Source organism: Colletotrichum spaethianum, assembly GCF_022836535.1.
Source record: "Colletotrichum spaethianum MAFF 239500 DNA, contig03, whole genome shotgun sequence".
Lineage (NCBI taxonomy): Eukaryota > Fungi > Ascomycota > Sordariomycetes > Glomerellales > Glomerellaceae > Colletotrichum > Colletotrichum spaethianum.
This window is the reverse complement of record NW_026054773.1, coordinates 1,193,068-1,211,374: the sequence shown is the minus strand read 5'-3', so window position 1 is coordinate 1,211,374 and position 18,307 is coordinate 1,193,068. Positions and strand designations below refer to the sequence as shown.

The 18,307-nt window shown below is 51.5% G+C and overlaps 4 protein-coding genes across 4 annotated transcripts; 1 reads left to right on the top strand and 3 right to left on the bottom strand.

Moving 5' to 3' along the window:
- Nucleotides 1-331: 331 nt before the first annotated feature.
- ColSpa_01823 (uncharacterized protein) lies at nucleotides 332-1,251 on the top strand (the record flags this gene model as incomplete). Its single annotated transcript, XM_049268035.1, has 2 exons — nucleotides 332-832; nucleotides 985-1,251. 2 exons carry the CDS (start codon nucleotides 332-334, stop codon nucleotides 1,249-1,251), a joined length of 768 nt encoding a protein of 255 aa, XP_049123992.1.
- Nucleotides 1,252-7,867: 6,616 nt separating this feature from the next.
- On the bottom strand, nucleotides 7,868-9,222 carry ColSpa_01822 (GDP-mannose transporter; the record flags this gene model as incomplete). The annotated part of the gene is made up of 4 exons (XM_049268034.1): nucleotides 7,868-8,307; nucleotides 8,363-8,743; nucleotides 8,805-8,895; nucleotides 8,956-9,222. The coding sequence occupies 4 exons, from the start codon at nucleotides 9,220-9,222 to the stop codon at nucleotides 7,868-7,870; spliced, it is 1,179 nt and encodes a 392-aa protein (XP_049123991.1).
- A 6,364-nt stretch (nucleotides 9,223-15,586) lies between these two features.
- ColSpa_01821 (uncharacterized protein) lies at nucleotides 15,587-15,778 on the bottom strand (the record flags this gene model as incomplete). Its single annotated transcript, XM_049268033.1, has 1 exon — nucleotides 15,587-15,778. One exon carries the CDS (start codon nucleotides 15,776-15,778, stop codon nucleotides 15,587-15,589), a length of 192 nt encoding a protein of 63 aa, XP_049123990.1.
- An 11-nt stretch (nucleotides 15,779-15,789) lies between these two features.
- On the bottom strand, nucleotides 15,790-16,865 carry ColSpa_01820 (G1/S-specific cyclin CLN1; the record flags this gene model as incomplete). Its single annotated transcript, XM_049268032.1, has 2 exons — nucleotides 15,790-16,599; nucleotides 16,659-16,865. The coding sequence occupies 2 exons, from the start codon at nucleotides 16,863-16,865 to the stop codon at nucleotides 15,790-15,792; spliced, it is 1,017 nt and encodes a 338-aa protein (XP_049123989.1).
- Between the last annotated feature and the right edge of the window lie 1,442 nt (nucleotides 16,866-18,307).

Below are 18,307 nucleotides of genomic sequence, written 5' to 3'. Positions count from 1 at the left end.
AATATGCCGGTGAGATTCCCAAACAGGATATGCCCCACACCCTGTCTCTTGAGTTGATAAGCAGACTCGCTCTTACCCATCCCACTCGACAAGGGTTTCTACGATGCGCCTCTAAAGAAAATCTGCCTGGTTGCCTGGTTGCCTCGGCGCCTCTGCGACCTGCAGATGTTAGAACGCGGCACCCTTTTCAGTCAATACCGTCGAGCGGCGTATATATGTTGGACGGGTTACCCGATCCGCGCAATTCTCATTATCTACAACACAGACCCTACGTAGTACGCTTTCCAAGCAACAAAGGCTACTACCACGAGCCCTCATTCGCTTCGCAAACATGTCCGATCCTCAGAACTACACCGTTGGCTGGATTTGTGCCATCCCTACCGAATTTGCTGCTGCCCGTGCTTTTTTAGATGAACAACATCCCGGCCCCGATGCAATCGCGCAACATGACAATAACACTTATGCTCTCGGTTCAATGGGAAAGCATAACGTTGTAATCGCTGTCATGCCCAAGAAGGAATATGGGATAGCAGCGGCCGCTACAGTGGCGAGAGATATGGTCCACAGCTTCCCAAACGTACGCATCGGATTGATGGTTGGTGTCGGCGGTGGCGCTCCCAGCCCACAATATGACTTCCGCCTAGGCGACGTTGTTGTCGGCAGTCGCGGAGCTGGAAACGGCGGTGTCATACAATATGACTACGGAAAGTCAATACAGAACCAATTATTCGTAGAAACCGGGAGCTTGAATCAGCCGCCACCAGCGTTGTTAAATGCAGTAGCCGGACTCGAAACCGATTACATGATGGAGGGCTCTGAACTCAATGTCAAGGTAGACAGTGCGCTGGGTCAATGGACGCGACTCCGAAGGACACACTCTCGCCCATCTGCAAGCACAGATCACCTATACAGATCAAACTTCATACATCCCATGGATTCATCTGCAGCTTGCTCCCAAGCGTGTGACGTCAATACCCTAACCAGGTGATGAAAGATGCCGAGATGCGGGACAAGCTTTCGAGAGAAAGAGGCGTCTTGTGTTTTGAGATGGAAGCCGCCGGCTTGATGAACCACTTTCCTTGCCTCGTCGTGCGAGGTATATGCGACTACTCCGACTCCCACAAGAACAAGCAGTGGCAGGGTTTTGCAGCCATGACGGCTGCAGCGTATGCGAAGGACCTGCTTCGCCAAATCCTGCCTGACCGGATCAATGCCGAAAAGAAGATCAAAGATGTCTTAGGGTCTAGTTAGTATTTTGCACCTTATTTCACATCTGTTTCTGCAGTTAAAACGTCTCTGACTGTAACAAGTGGAAAGATCGATTGCTCGCATTGGATCTGTGACAGACGAGGTTAAGACCAAAGTCGATACGATAAGTTCTGACAGCCACGTTCAGAAAATCAAAAACTGGCTTTCACCCCCTGATACGTCTACAAATTCCAACCATGCAAGAGAAAGCAGACACGAAGGGACCGGCGCATGGTTCCTCGAGAGTGCTGCCTTCCGAGAGTGGGAGAGTGGATCTCGCCAGCATTTGTGGCTCCATGGGACGCCTGGCAGTGGCAAAACCGTCCTCAGCACTACTGTCCTCGACCATTTAGCGAAAATGGATGACCGCCTTACGCTTGATTTCTTTTTCGACTTCAGCGACACAAATAAACAGAAGCCAGATGACATGTGCCGGTCACTCGCATTTCAGCTCTACACCAAGCGAATTAAATCAAGAAAGGAGCTTGACGGTCTCCTAGCGTCTCATGACGATGGACAGAAACAGCCGACGACACAGACACTTTCTCGGACCCTCTATACGATGATGCAAGTACAAGAGAGACTGTGTATTGTGCTTGATGCTCTGGACGAGTGTGTTAACAGAGCTGAATTACTGAAGTGGGTACAGAGCTTTGTTCCCAGCTCTAGCCTTCACCATGTTCAGCTTTTTGCTACTGGTCGGCCAGAGGAAGAACTCACACGCGACCTTCGCAACTGGATCGGCGAGAACAACTGCGTTCCGATTGAATTAAAATCCGTTAACGCAGATATTCAGTCCTACATCAGCAGTAGACTTACAACAAGCAAAGAGTTTAGCAAGTGGGCATCAACGCCGTCCATACTACAACAAATCCAAGAGGAAGTAGGAGGTAAAGCGGACGGAATGTAAGTTTGAGCCACACCTTTCCTAGGCATAAACCTTCTACAATAATAACATCCAGGTTAGGTTCAGATGGGCAGCATGCCAACTAGACAGTCTAGAAATATGTCTCGACCGCGAAGAACTCGAAGCTGCTCTAAAGACTTTACCGCAAGACCTAAATGCAACATACACTCGCATCCTTCAGAACATACCACAGAACCGCCAGAAGAAGGCAATCCGGTTGCTCCAGTTTCTTGTCTACTCAGAGCGACCTTTAACTCTAAAAGAGGCCGTAGATGCGATAGCTGTTCGCCTCGAAGAGGGCCGGTCCTTTGATCCAGGAGACAGACTGCCTGATTTAACAGATATTACAAGGTTTTGTCCAAGCTTGGCTATTCTTGTAGAAGCCCCGGGCTCTGCTAGGGCAAATGGCGTATTGCAATTAGCTCATTTCACAGTCAAAGAGTACCTGTTGCATCATAATGCTATAGGGTTTTGCGGAATTGAACCGAGAATCAGTATCACACGGACGTGTCTATTTTATCTGATGAGCATCGAGGAGGACGAAGTAGCCGAAATGAGAAATCGGTTTCCACTAGCAAGATATGCGGCAGAGATATGGATGGACCATGCAAAAGCGGCTGAAAGTTCAGTTGACATTGCAGCAGCGATTGTGGACTTCCTGCAAAACAAAAAAGTATTTCGGGTGTGGGCTAGGCTATTCAATCCTGAGAGGATATGGGACAATGATCCGGGATTACCTAAGGCCACGGGTTTCTACTACGCGTGCTTGAAGGGGCTCACAGCAACAGCAAAAAGGCTGTTATCGGGTCAGCCAGACGTCAATGCCCAGGGCGGCTTTTGCGGCAACGCTCTTCAGGCCGCTTCATTACAAGGCAACCAAGAGGTTATCCAGATACTTCTCAATGAGGGAGCAGACGTTAACGCCCAGGGCGGCCACTACGGCAATGCCCTCCAGGCCGCTTCATTACAAGGCAACCAAAAGGTTATCCAGATACTTCTCAATAAGGGAGCAGACGTTAACGCCCAGGGCGGCTTTTACGGCAACGCTCTCCAGGCCGCTTCATTACAAGGCAACCAAGAGGTTATCCAGATACTTCTCAATGAGGGAGCAGACGTTAACGCCCAGGGCGGCCACTACGGCAATGCCCTCCAGGCCGCTTCATTACAAGGCAACCAAGAGGTTATCCAGATACTTCTCAATGAGGGAGCAGACGTTAACGCCCAGGGCGGCTACTACGGCAACGCTCTCCAGGCCGCTTCATCACAAGGCAACCAAGAGGTTATCCAGATACTTCTCAATGAGGGAGCAGACGTTAACGCCCAGGGCGGCTACTACGGCAACGCTCTCCAGGCCGCTATATCACGAGGCCGCCAAGAAACTGTCCAGTTGCTTCTTAGCAAGCGAAGTCTTCATTTAGAATACAGAAACCCTCGGTCCGGCCAAACTGCCCTTTCGTGTGCAGCAGTCGGTGGCCATACATCTATTTTGAAGCTTCTGCTAGAAAATCACGTCGACCCTAATTCGAGAGACAACATAAACCGAACGCCACTGTTCCTTGCGTCAAACCAGGGGCATAGCGCAATAGTTACTACTCTTTTGGAATGGGACTCGGCAGCTGCTGACTGGGCAGACCACTACGAATCAACCCCTCTTTCTGTAGCGGCTAGAAAAGGCCATGACAAGGTTGTTAAGTCCCTACTAGCAACTGAAATTGTGGACATCAATTCCCAGGATTGGTTTGGCCGGACACCTATCTGGTGGGCCAAAAGTTGTGGACATCCTGAAACTTTACAGCTACTGCTTGGATCTGTAAAGCAGAGAGGGGTTTCACTAGATGATTTGCAAACTGGTTTAGAGGTGGAAACAAGACCTCATAATGCGATGGCCCGATTTTGCGACATCTGTACGCTCAGCATTGCAGATAATATAAACTATTATCACTGTTCAATCTGCAACTGTGGGGACTTTGATATTTGCCTGGATTGCTTCAACTGTGGCGGCCGTTGTTTAGATGGATCTCATAAAATAGTGACAAATAACGTGTAAGAGAGTAATTTCAAGTACTTAGTATGTATTCATTTATGTTATAAACATAAAAACGCAAAACTGTAGGAACCCTACATAGTAAAGCGATATTAGGTTAGTTTGACTATACGTCAACAAAGCTGTTTATATCTACTCACTCAATTGGATCCGGTCATGAGACACCCCAAAATAACGGTTTTCGAATAGTTCTCAGAAGGAGTCTTTTTACGTATCTATCCCGTAATAATAAAGATTTCACTTGGAGGGAGATGTGTAAACATTTACACAGATATGTATCCAATAACACCTAACTCTTGGATCAGCTTTGATGAAGTGGATCGATGACACGTCGATAAATCCATGAGCATCATATCCTCGGATCGTCAGGGGGACACCATTGAGAGATATTTTGGTAAAGTTCTCGACGTTTGGAAAGAAATCGGGACTCAAGCTAGCTCGTTACAGAGAGAAAAGAACAAGATTAAAAGTATCTAGGAGAAGAGTAGAGCCTCTAATGTAACCAAGTTAGAAAAGTACATTCAAATATACACTCATAAGACTGAGGACTTTTGATCGCCGACCTCTGCCTGTGGCGGCGAAGGGGGCCGTGTTTACTGATGCTGTTAAGACTTTTTTAGCGACTGACCTGTCGGCATTAACTCCTGGGATGGGTTTTCCCGGACATGTAAGTCAAAGCACCCACTTTTCGGCCACCCCTGCATTTCGGCCACCAGAAATCGAAGCTATTGCAACAACACCACCCTTTTCAATTAACTATCGCCGAGGCCCAGATGCAACTATGATACAGCTTTCTGCTTCACTAGGGCAATCAGATGCGCTGTATTCATCTGTGTCAATCTCAACTTCGCCAGCCTCGATCTGGGCTTGCCGTATATCGCTGATGTTGGCGAACTTAGTATTAGGGTTGATTTTGACAGTCTTCCTCTTCCTTGCTGTAGTGTTGCTGACTTGGGCCTGGAGAAGCTGTATCTGATGCTGGGCAGTAGCCAGCTGGAAGGACTGCTCTTGGAAGCCTTTTTTGACCTTTCTGAAGAGCTGGCGTTGTGTGGTGATGCTTTGATTTAGCTTGCTGAATAAGTCTAGTTGACTATTAAGGTCCCTTATTTTCCTAGGCGTAGACCATACAACAGCAGATAAAGCAGATACCTATCCCTCTATATCCTGAGTATCTTGGATACCTTGGATACCCTGGGCAGCCTTGTTAAGTGGCGTTAATGGTGTTGTTGCTGGTGTTATTGCCTTGGGCAGCAGTAAGGAGCTTATAAGAGGTTTATCCATAGTAACAGGCCATAGTCCAGTGTATTTCTAGCCACTTAGAATGTTCTTTTTTGTCAGCTTAGCTAGGCATGCCAGCTAGTAATAAGATAAGAAGTGTCTTTTGTTTACTATAGTTGAATCGTTCTATTGGCTGAGGTTAGGCTGGAGCCTTTTGCGATAGGCTGCCTTGACTAGGCTGAAGACTGACTGATCTAGTAGCTGAAGGACATGGGAGGTATGTGGCGGCAAGAATAACAGATAGACGTTATTAATATAGCATTGCCACATAAATTCTGTCGTTATATGGCTCCTATGCCCATCCAGGACCAGCAGTCTGGCCTGATTAGGCTAGGAGGGGGTAGTCTGCAGCAAGAAGACCTTTAGCAGCCACTTAACAGTAGTCTTATTAGTTATCTATCTATTCTCTGTTGCTATAAACTCCTATTTATCATAAGGGCTAAGATCTAGAGGAAACTACTGCTGCTAGATTATCTTACCCTTATATATCATAAGCAGATGTAGTGCCAGGCCATTAGCTGAGATACACTCGATAATAGATACCCAGGCTCGCAATCCAGGCTATTTTTTACGTATAGACTTCATCTCTGCCCTGCTTAGTACTAGCCTGTTTACTCCTTGACCCTCAAGGATACCAGTCTCATCCATGTTGTATCTATTGGCTGGCTAAATGGCTGATATTGCTGGGATTGTAAGATACCTAAACCAGTCCCTGATAATCTTAGTAGATGCCCTATTAACACGTCTAGAATTGATGGATTGACTTCTCTGGACCTTGATAGATGGGTTTCTTTGTATAAAGGCATCTAACTATCTCTTTCCTAGAGGCCGGGTATCTCCTATAGCATTTAGGATACGCTAGGCAAATTCCTTGACTTGTTGGTGCATTGGCGCAAGCCCAAGGTCAGCCTGGATTTGCACCTAGCTAGCTAGCTTAGCCTCTTGACTAATAGAGAGCCTCTGGAGGTCTTTAAATGCTGCTGCTCTAGGTTGGGTACCCTTTAATCGGCTCTGGAGTGTTGATTGTGGTACTCCCTATCGCTTAGAGGCATCGCGAGCAGATACCCTATCCGAGATGTCAGCAAGCGCTCGATGGACTTTAAATTCTGTGTACTGGGGCATTAGGCTATAAAGAATAGATGCTGAAGAAATGAGATTGTTTGGTGAAGAATGGAAAATGTTGTGATGGTTGGAAGTTAGAGGGCATCTAGAAAATGGGTGGCTGGGCGGCATTTTCTGGTGGCCGAAATGCAGGGGTGGCCGAAAAGTGGGTGCTTTGACTTATGTAGTGGGCCAAGAGTGGTGAACACCCTAAAATCATGCGGTTGTTGCCCGAAACCAGAAATAGATAAAAGATTACCAAATGATAGTTAGATGGGTCGAGAGCTAGATAACATACTTCAACCCCGATCTTGCGATATTCGTATTTAACGTACAGCTTGCTGCCCTCCATGCTAATCCGCCATCATCACAGGAATATGTGCAGCAATCACTAGGTGTGATTCACGGGGATGGCAGTAGTGCGTAAAAGAACCTCGTTGACCAAGGTAGATTAGAGTCGGTTGAGCACTAGTACCCAAGTGCTTCAGTAATATAATTAAGGCAAGTAGCGTCTCTAAGTTCTAACTCTTTAGTATTTTTCACCTATTGGTCGCTTAAATTGGCGAGCTATGCATGATGGAGTGCGAAGATGTCTTAGTTTTGTTTATTTGGGGAGGGTGAGTTCTCAACTAGCTTTATACAGTCACAACTCTCAGTCAGATAGTCAGAACAAAACAGACTGCCTACGTAGCACTAGTAAGTTATAACAGATGGAATAAAGCAATCTTTATGAGAGACGTTTGCGCTGTGAAAGTGAGGGACTGTATGTACTTGGAAAGAAGTGCATATTAATGGTACGATGAATCCATGTCAGAGGCTGGAGTCGTACAGAGTAACGAGGTCGACGATGGGCACAGGTAGGGAGGGGTGGGTGTTGACTGTTATTCCAACCTGCCTTTCTCCTAGGTCCGCCGCAGCTGCTCCTTATATGCCCCCCAGGTTCCTCTCCCTTGACCGAGCCCAGTTCCCCTGGCTATAGGCACTAATTCAGCGGCGTTGTGCCATCGCCTTTCTCTAACGTTGGTCTCAATGACTAGCCTTTGTCGTCGAAGTCTATCTCATTCTGTCCAACAGTGATAATTGCGACGCAGGTTTACGCCAAAGCTAAAATGAATGGTTGACTAAAAGAGGGCTTATCAAGTAAGTCTTGTACAGAAGATATATGAAATGGTGGTGGTTGTCTAGTGGATACTTGTTTGACCAGCTAGTAAGCCCTTTTAGGGGCTCTTTGCCTCTCCACTACTTCGAGTCCTCTCTGGTCTCTCTCGAGTAACCCGGCATGTAATGGCTTATGAGCTAGATGCATCCCTCTGGCTCTGAGAGCTAGCGCTCATGGCCGTCCGGGAAGTGGGGAGGACCTGCTTGGACTGCTCCCTCTGCTTCATCTTGCCATAACCGTAGACAAGCCCGCTAAAGAATCCCAAGAGGATAGCCGAGACACTACCAAACGTGACGGGAGCATCGAAAAAGACGATGCCGCTGATGGCGAGCGGGAGCTTGTTCAGATAACCGACGAAAGAATACGTAGTCGACGAAGTCTTGCGAATGCACCAGGCAGACGAGTACGAGATGAAGATGGCACCCAGGCCAGAATAGAGCATGCCAATGATGAGGCCGTTGCGTGACTCGGCAGGGAAGTTCTTAGCCAGATTGGCCGAAGACCAGTCCTCGGTCACTAGGGAACAAACACTGATGATGGGGAGCGAGAGAACGTTGTTATAGAACATAGCTGTTCGATTCCTGTCAGTTTGAGTTGCAATGCTTGATGGGTAATTTAAACTCACTGTCCCAGTCCTTGAAGTTCAGCGAGGTGATGAACCTGCGCGTGCCCAGGACGTACGAGGCAGTGCACAAGACGTTAAGCCCCATCCACGCGTACCCAGCGTTCAGGGTCGAGATAGCGGCGGCAGTCTCCGTCGAATGCCCAACGCCATTGAGGGCCGCCTGTATATCAGCCCACGCAGCAACGACGGAGCTGAGCACCATGAAGCCGAACGACAGCAGAAGCAGCGGGGTGACTTTACCGCCGAACCATAGGACCTCACCATAGGCGATGACAACGATGGTCAAGTTCTTGAAGATAGTGTATACCGGAACAGATAGAAACTTAAGAGACTTTATGCCGGTGTAGATCATGCCGACGAAGAATACAGACACGGGGAGGCCTGGTTCGGTGTTAGCATGGCCAGGAATTGCACGAGCGTCGGTTGGCTGTCACAGGCATACATTTCTTGGCCTTTCCGCTTTCCAAGGCGGCTATGTTAGGGATTAAACGCGTTTGCTTCAAGACCAAGATTGCAGCCGTGCAAATAGCAGACTATCGGACAGGTGTTAGCTGCAGTGTCTTGATGTGATGCCAGACTGTCGCGGCGCATACCTGGATGGCCAGATAAAGGAAGTTCAAGTTCCAAGATGAACCCGAAACGACAAACTTGTTCACAATCGTCATACTGATCGAGGAGAAGCAGTAGGCCAGAACAGCGGCACCAGGGCTGTTCTCGAGTTGACGGGGGATGCTACCCAGGCCTCTATCGACGCGAGCCCGGTAATGGGGCGCAGGCTTCGGCAGGAAGCTTACCCGCTCATCAAACTCCCTCTCGCCCATCTCTGTCATCTCGATATCCTCGTTCTTCTTGTTTGACATTGTGATTTTGTCGTGGGACCCAGAGGTCCGAAACAAAAAGGCTCGAGGTTAAGTACCCCTCAGCAAGACAGGGATAAGAGAAGCTCGTTCGCTTAGGGAGGCGACATTTGAGACGCCAGGTCTGTGACTTTGAGTGAAGGAAGACAGGAAGCGAGGCGTAAATGATAGACGATGGGACCTCGTCAGCAAACTTGATGTTTTATTCACTCGCTCTGATGCTGGGGATGGGCTGAGCGACGAGCGCGACGCGTTCAAATTCAGGAGTTGAATTGCAATTGGCACCAATCCTAGCGGCACGGGCTGTGCCAGGAGAGGCTTGGCGGATAGTGGCTTGGAGGGGGGAGTGGGGCTTGAGTATGGGCGTCCCGTCGAAACACGAATACTGGAGCACACAATCAAAGAATGCGGAAACACGGCCGTCTCAGCAGGTACAAACAATCGCGGAACTTGCAGCTCTCTCACATACCTTGCCATCCTTCGGCTTGACTAAGCGTGGCACACCCCCGAAAAGCCGAGAGCCAAAGGCTCCAGGTCCTGTGCCTCGCAAGCGATTGCGTAGCTTTGGCACACGGCCTAGTGTTGGTGGACAGGAACGGCCCCGCTCCGGCCCCCGCCCCCGCAAAGGGCAGGCCTCCGAGTCCGAGAACTACCGAAAACGTGTCTTCACAGCCACCCGAGTCGCCAGAGAACACCGGGCAAAAAGTCGAAAACGAAGACGACGACAGCAAAGACGATGACGCTCTCTTCCTGTCGATTGGGTAGGTTTTATTTGCCAATCCACAGCACGCTCAAGACGTCATCACCGCCATCCGTGAACTACCGGTCGGAACGCAACAGCTCTTAAGGCAAAGTTGCCATTGTGTGCGAAGCCGTTGCTTGTCAAATGATAGAATTCCCGTCGATGATACTGGCTATAGTGACGATGAGGATTCTGATAGCAATGAGCCCGGTGATGAAGGGGGCTCCTCATCGAAAGAAGCCGCCGAATCCAAGAAGGCGGAGGTCGCGGACTCCTCGACAACCCCTGCACAACCGTCCTCATCCAAGCCGGGCCGAAAACGCGTCAAGTCAGAGAATGAGGGAGATGGCGACGAAGGCCAAGGACGTCACCCAAGCAAGAGAGCCAGTAGTGAGGGGAAATGTACCGACAAAACTTGGCTGTGTGCATATTCAGTCATGTACCCGCACCTGTATCAGGCACTTGTCGTCCCCGAACCAGTTTCAGATCGCTTAGTGACCTAAGGTAAGCCGGCTTACAGCCCTCGAATTCTGTGGTACGAGGGTGTGGTCTAAGCCCCCTCTGATTAGACGTCATTTGGATGACAGACACCGCTTGCAGGGTCAGCCATTTTCACTGGAGCACCCCGAACTATTCATGTCCGAGGAACAGCGTTCAGCGGTTGCAAGAGTAGCCGAGCAGGCCAGAAAAAAGAGGCCGAACCAAAACCCCGAGGCTACCTTTAATGTCTTTCGAAAGATCTGGTGGATACTGTTCCCGGAAGCACGTTTTGAGCCTACGTGTCCCTGTGAGTCTCAAGGCCCCTTGACGTGTCGACATTAGAAACGAGTTGATGGTTGGTCCCGCAGGTCATTGGCTGACATGTTCGTAGTTTGCGAAGATATCTACTGCGCACACATCAGTGTTCTCTCGGATATCCTCTTCAATGTGAGAGCCAACAGTGCTCTTGGACGCGACCGCCCAACTGAGTTGGAATACCGAGCGACCGGCGCAGAGGTCCGTGAAATGATGCTTGAAGTCTTCGCAATAGTAGCCGGAGCCTCACCAAACTTTTCGGAAAGGATTGTGATGGCTGCTTTATCGGCGAGAACAGCTACGATTATGGTACAACTAAATCTACAACCTGAAGGTCTAACGATTAAGGGGCTAGTGTTACCTGCCGAGGGAGAACTGCAGAGGCGCCAACCGACACAGTTGTCCGAATCCGACGCCCGGCAAAAGACCACCTACAGAGCGGTACCACAAGGGCAAATTCCGCTGTCTTCAAGAACGAGTGAGACTTTGCTCAGAGGAGACCAGGCTGCAGTCAATGTCCCCGTTCCCGAAGTCACGGGGGTTTCTGTTCACAGGGCTTTTGAGTTCCCAACCGCGCAAGCTGGTGCGACCTATCCGTCAGCACCAGCACTGCCAGACACAGTCAACCTTCGGGAAGTTGAGGGAATACCAAGAGGGACACAGTACGTTGGCATCCGCGTCCCGTTCTTTGGCACTTCGCTGGAATTTACGCCGTCGATGCCCGCATGGGGACAACTGATAGGCAGTCCACCACGGCTTACCCCTGAGATGCATCCGGATGATGACACAACGCCAGATGCCGTGGGTATAGTTTGAGTGTTCCACTGGGATCTGGGCTTGATCCGTATATGGGAATGATGCCGGGCTGGAACGAAAATGAAGCTTTAGCACCGCCGTCCGTGTATGACAACCAGGGCTCTGTGCCGGGTGAAAAGGCTGAAGACGATGATCTATGGGAGGAGTGGATCAATCATCTTGATACCGAGGCGTAGGACACGCAGTAAAGAGACAGATGTATAGTGCCAGAGGTTTTGAGCCGACGACTCAGAATCGTTATGTCGAGAAGGAAACTTATCTCGAGGGCTGATGGGTTGGTGTTGGAAACATGGTCGTCAAATCCATATCAATAGAGTTAGAGTTAGCTTTGTCTGATACCGAGTAGATAGATCAATTAGGAATAACGGGAGTTGTCTGGAGATGGGAATTGAACAAACAGGTCACGTCGAAAACTGACTGTAGCGGTCGTCACTAAACTGTCACCGCATGGTCTGCGCTAGGATATGTGGTAGATGTTATTAGGAACGCTACCATGCTCGAGAAGCACGACGTTGAGCCTCACCGACCAGCTTTCATCAATTCGTGCAAGAACCTCCACTCGAGAGAATCCTGAGGCGCAAACCCTTTTATTTACAACACGTTTTGGGAATTCCATGTCGGAGAAGCATTAGACTTACTGACGTGGGATTTATCAGAACAACTTCTGCGCTGTCCATCGTGGACAACCACAACCCCCAAAGCCTGATAAGACACACAAAGCCTTGTTCCGTCCTGTCTATATCAGTCGTTCTTCGCTTCTTACCAGCATATGCACGGAAGACGGCGTAGTTAGAAGGGGATTAGATAGCCGGTATCAACTCCCAGTGGCTTCATGTAGACATCCCGTATAACCTTAAGCAAATAGGAAACCTAAAGCTAATATCTACCGTATGCAGGTGGTCTACAACCGGCGGCTCCGTTCTCTGCGGCGAGATCTGCCAAAATCCCCGCCCCAGCTCTATCATATGGTATGACCTTCACCGCCATCTCGAATCTCCATCCTCAAAACATGCTCTTCTTATCAGCAGCGGTACCGACCCGTATCCCGGACATCTCGACGCGTCAACCCACAACTCTTCACCTACCCAGCCATCCAACAACAACCATCAAGCAATTCCCCATCGCAAGACTCATCAATGCGCTCCCTAGTGCAAAGCCACAGACGGCCGAACCCGGGATGGCCCCCGTCGACACACAGCGCACACGGCTATAGCATGACTCCGGACCCTATAAGATCAGACGAACGATCAACCAAACCGCCCAACCACACATCCCCGTACGCGTCCATCATCCCATCCCATCCCCGTGCGTCCTGTCAACTACAACCGCAGCGTCCACCCCCGCACGTGGGAGCCAGGACACAGTCTGTCGTCCAAGGCTCGTCCTACCCACCCCAGCCTCCGAGCAAGGTGGTCCCCAGATCGCACATCTATGTGGTCCGCATTCTGGGAAATCTCAATCTGTGAGTCATCTCTTCATAAACAACCATCTACAACCACTAGGCCTTCACTTCTCAAAAATGACGAACATTTCCCGCAAGCACCGAGCGCTCCACGGCGCCACACGGCCAGCTCATCCAACGGGGCCCGTCCAGCCCGTCCATCCGCATAACGACCGTCAATGCACGACCCCTCCGCTTCCGCTCCGCGAGCAGAAAGGGTTCCCCTGAGACAGCGGCCTGAACCTCCCCCCCTCCCATGCCCGTCGTTATCAAGGGGCCACTAAACCGCAAGACCTCATCAAGCATAACTCGATATCGAACCACTCATCTTAAACCCTGCGTACGCACATGCTACGGTTCGCGATACCCTGCAACCGCTCCCGCCCTCCCCCAGCCAGCCATTTGCAGCCCCCTTTCATGCTTTCCTACGCCCCCTTTCAACCTCCAAGCCGCAGCACCACCTCCCGTTATCCTTCTTTCACTTGATCAAAGAACCCCTTGCTCACAAGCCCGCATTCCCATTCTCATCCACTCCAACGCCGTTACACACAAAGGCCGTTGCAGAAAGGGGGGGCGCTCCAACCTCCAACCTCCCTCCGACCCAAAAATAAAGCAAGCCCCCCGTCATCCCACCCCGGTCGTCCCAAAGTCTGCAAATCTCAACGTACCCCCGTACCTTACCCCACCCTCGTCCGAAAACAGCCTAGCCCCATCCCACCACGACATCATTCCCACCCCAACATCGTCCTGTCACTCCCAAAATCGTCCCCGCCGCTCAGCTCAGCTCAAGCGTCAAATGTACTCGCTCTCAGCTCGACGCAGTAATCCTCGCTGCCGAAATTCCCAAACTTCCCAAACCCTCACAATGAACGCTCCAGAACTTCACTTCTGAACGCTGTATCACAACCCGACCTTCCCGCACCGACGTGCCCCGAATCCATCACAGGATGCCATGCCCGACACATCACTCGCATCGCGGCCTTTGCCCCAGCCAGTCGTCGTGCCTTTCCCACAAGAACAATCTCGCAGTGACATGCAGAAGCAGAAGCAGTACCTGGCTCGTTGCGGGCTCCCAAAGTCAATGCATAATCGATGGAAATACCCAGCACCAGACAAGGCCCTTTCCACCCTTCCCTCCAATGGGTGTCCTCCCGCCCGCCGCCGCCGCTCCATCCCGCACGTGTACGTCGCTAATGCATCAGCTATGATTAGCAGCCACCTTCCCAGGGGCGCAAGGGGAAGGGGGGGAACGGCTCCCGTGTCCAGCCTTGTCATTTCCCATGTGGGTTTTCGCCCTGGGTGCGACCATTGCCAGGCCACAAAGGCTGTTCACAGTTTAGACATCACTATCACACAAGCACACGGGAACTTCACATGGAACAATGAATGGATGCAGACGGTTGTCTCGGAATTAAAGCAAAAAAAGTGCAAAGAATTTTTACTCTTTTTTTGTGCCTTTGTACAACTACCTTACACAGGGGGGAGTGCAAATGCGGGTATACGAAAAGTCTCGAGGGCTCTCTCACCCCGGCTGGGGGGTATCAGACGACCTGAACGGGTCGTCCCCTTTTACGCCTCTCCGTGCCCGTCCCAGGAGTTTCCTTCTGGCCAGTGGGCAGCAGAGAGCAAAAAAGGAAAATCCAGCCTTCTCTCCAAAAATAACGTTGTGAGCCAAACCGATTCCGTCCCATCAAATCTTCCCACTGTATCCATTGTTGGGCCCATTAGGGGATATCCGGCCTTCCAATGACAATACGAGGAAGAAGAGGGAAGAAACTGATCCGTCCACCGAATCCCGGAATGGGGTAAAATCTCAAGGTGCGAAAAAATAGGCAAAACCGGCCCGGGAAGTCTTCGTGTGCTCGGTGGCCGCAAGTATCCCTTCCTCGAACCGAGCAAGGACTCTTTCCATGTGGTCGGAAACCGTCCAAGCCTGATCCATTCCGTCGAAAAAATAAACCAATTCCACTTTTTTTTGGCTCCTCAAGATTTCCCATCCGGTTGGATCTCTTCTTGAGACCCTGCAATCTGACCTTCGCTGGTTGTCGAGCCCAGTGGCAATCGTACAGTCGGGGTCGAGGTGTCGATATCTCGTCTCCTGGATCCATCGTCCGATTCCGAAAAGGGTCGACCGCGATGCTTCCAATTCTCCACCCTTCCTGGGGCGACATCTCGCGAACGTAAAACTCTTTCGTTTGGGGGGTTGTTGTGTAATAAAAGCCGCTGAATGCTGTCGGGGGGAAATATAAATGACTTTGAGGGGTTTTGGGGGGTATGATCCGTATTCCTTTTTTTGGGACACTTCTGCTGAGTGAAAAATGGACTTTGTTGCATTAAAATTCAAATCGCTCGATGCCATGACGTGCTGATGAAAAAAACCATTCTGTATGCATGCGGCAAACAATCTTTTTTCCTCTTTTCTTCCGCTTCCTGGGAGGTCGCTCAATTGCCCTGCCACGGGTGTAATGAGTGGAAGGCTTCGATTGCCCGTATCGTAGCGTTGGTTCGCTGGTGGGACTCCGCGGGCGGGCCGACAGTCAAGTCAGCCCTGGTCTCGACTCGGGTGGTCGACATTAGGCCAGGTTGTGACCCGTCGCGTGTTGGTGTACAAACGGGGCGTATTGTTGCTGCACTTGTTGCTGCACGTACGCCGCCGCGGTGTTGGGTTGAGGTGTGGGGGTGACCGGACATCTTGGGGGCAGCGGGTAAGCGTCCTTGGAGACGGTGCCGTATGCCGCGCCGTCGGGGGTGATGGGAGGGGTCATGTAGCCTTCCACTATTCCTTGGACGGCGTGGCCTTTGTGGGGGTGCTGTAGATGTTGGCATGTTTTGAGGCGGACTCAGAAGGCGGACTCGGAGGCCCCCCCGACTGGGCGCGGGCGATGCTGGCCTGGTGGGCCATGAAGGACGCGAGCTTCTTGGCGACGCCCGAGAGGTGCTGCGAAGCGTACTTCCTTGCGAGCGCGACGGAAGGGCTGTGCAGGTGCTGGGACAGAGTCAGGAGGGTAACGTTCTCGACGTGGTCCCACTCTCCGTCGTTGATCTCGGGCTCGCCAAGAATGGCTCTCGCCAGAGCCAGCGAGGAACGGGCCATGATGGACGGCTTGGTGGAGACGAAGTCGCGGTGGTACAGGGCGATCTCGCAGATGTAGGCAGCCATGTGCTCGACCTCGACCTTGTCGTGCTCCTCGGCGACGATGAGCTGGGTGAAGAAGTCGACGGTGGGGTGGCCAATGGTCCACTCGAGGGTGTTGAGGACGTGCATCTCCATCTGGGTGAACATGCCGGCGTCGTACAGGCCGCAGCACATGTTGTTGAGCTCGTGGATCTGGGGCACGCGGTCCTTCTTGTCACCATACTTTGCAGCGATCAGCAGGGCAGCGCAACCGACGAGCTGGTAGTGTTGCTTGTAGACGACGCGCTTTGAGCAGTACCGGTCGAGGAGGTTGACGGTGAGGAAGAGAGTCTCGGGGAGGAGGGCGAAGGCGGCATGGGCTTCGATGAGAAAGTCGATGAGGTAGGGTCTCATGTACCATTGGATCTCTCGTTGCATGTCAATGAGATTGGCATCAGGCATCGTCTCATCCTGGTTTACGCAGTCAGTATCCGACCATTGAGACGGAGGCTCCTTCCGTCCTTGCTCACCTCCATGTGCCTCATGTGCTTCATGATGTCCTCCAAGTACTCATCGCCGGCTATCCGGGAAAGCTCGCTGGCGATAATCTCCTGCCGTTGCCTCGCAATCATCTTGGCGGCGTCCCGAGAGCCCATCCGTGGCCGTTGGGGTTCGTCGTGGCCCTCTGTGAAGTAGGCGGGATCGGAGTGCGACTGCTGTTGTTGGTAGTACGCCATTTTTGATGTGGTGAGTGAGTCGAGGGCGGGTGTTAAGGGGTGGTTGGATGACGGGTCGAAGTTCCGTAATGGGAAAGAGTGACGATTAAGTTCTCCAGGAAGCTTTTTTTGGTGGTCGGAGACGGAAAGACGGGTGGGAAAAAAAAGAAAAATTCAGGAATCGGCTACGCAGGGAAAGAGCGGAATTGGGCGCGACCGAAAGTGATTAGAATATTAGTATTAGAAAGAGCGTGATGTTGAGAAAAAGGCGAACAGGGTCCGGCAAAAGAGTGACTGTGGCTGGATGTGAAGCCGAAATGGTGCGAGACCGAGTTCCTCGTACAAGATGACGGGCGGAAAAGGGTGGCCGGGAAACTGGCCGTTTAACAGGTCGACTGGAGGGCTCTGTGCGACGAGAGATTCTTAGTTAGCCTCGAGGTTTCTCTCAGACGATTGCAGGCACTCGAAGGGGCCTAGAGCCGTGGACGGTGTGAGACACGCAGCTATTCGAGGCCGGCGACGGGGCTTGGGCCAGGAGCAACCGGCACTGTGAAATACCGCCGGTGCCGATCCAAAGGGGGCAGATCGTTAACTCAGATAGCGTCGCCCTGGTTTGGCCGCTGGGCGGTGGAGACGGGTTGGCACGGGGGGAGATGGAGGAATCAACCAGATTGGCGTGTGCTGGACGGGAGGGCTAGGCGGGAGGATCGTAGGGGAGAAAGGGGGCGAGGAGAGGGCAGAGCTTGAGGGGGACGGGGGGGGCCAAGCTGGACGGTGTGAAGTGAGTGATGGTGAGGCTTACCGCCACGGAGTGTGGGAGAGTCCCGCTGTCAAGACAGACGAAATTGAGACAATTCCTGAGGGTTGGACGGGGGAAGCAACGAATGAACGTGTCCCGCGAGCGATCCTCACCTCGAATGGGGTTTGGTGGTTGAGGGCGTGGTGAATGTGGGGGAGACTTGTGGTCGTGGATCGAAAAGAGATACCAACGGCACGCAAACCTGTGAGGGAGAGAACGGGGTAGAGTTTAGAAACCGATCATGGCCCAGACACGAACGGGGTGGGGGATGTATGCTCAAAAAGGAGAGTGATGGTGGTGGTGAACGGGAAAGGAGCTTGGGCAGGGTTTGGAAGATGGAGACGAAGGTTCATCCCGTCATTGAGGCCCGACGCCGGAGCTGCCGTGATCCCTCCAACCTCATACACACGGGCTCATGTCTTCATCCGAATCGCACTTCGCAGTCATCAAACGTACCTTCACAGACGATGCCCTACAGGGACAGGGTGATGAGCTATAATCCTGACGGGATCATGTATGGAGTCTTCTCAATGGCTGACAAGGCTCGAAACGGGCGATGAAGCCGGGCAGGTCTTTGCTCTTTTTCTTCTTGGTCTCTTTCCTCGTCGTGGGGGGACGAAATCCAAGATGGCCACAGGGGACTCTCGGATTGGAATGAGGGCGG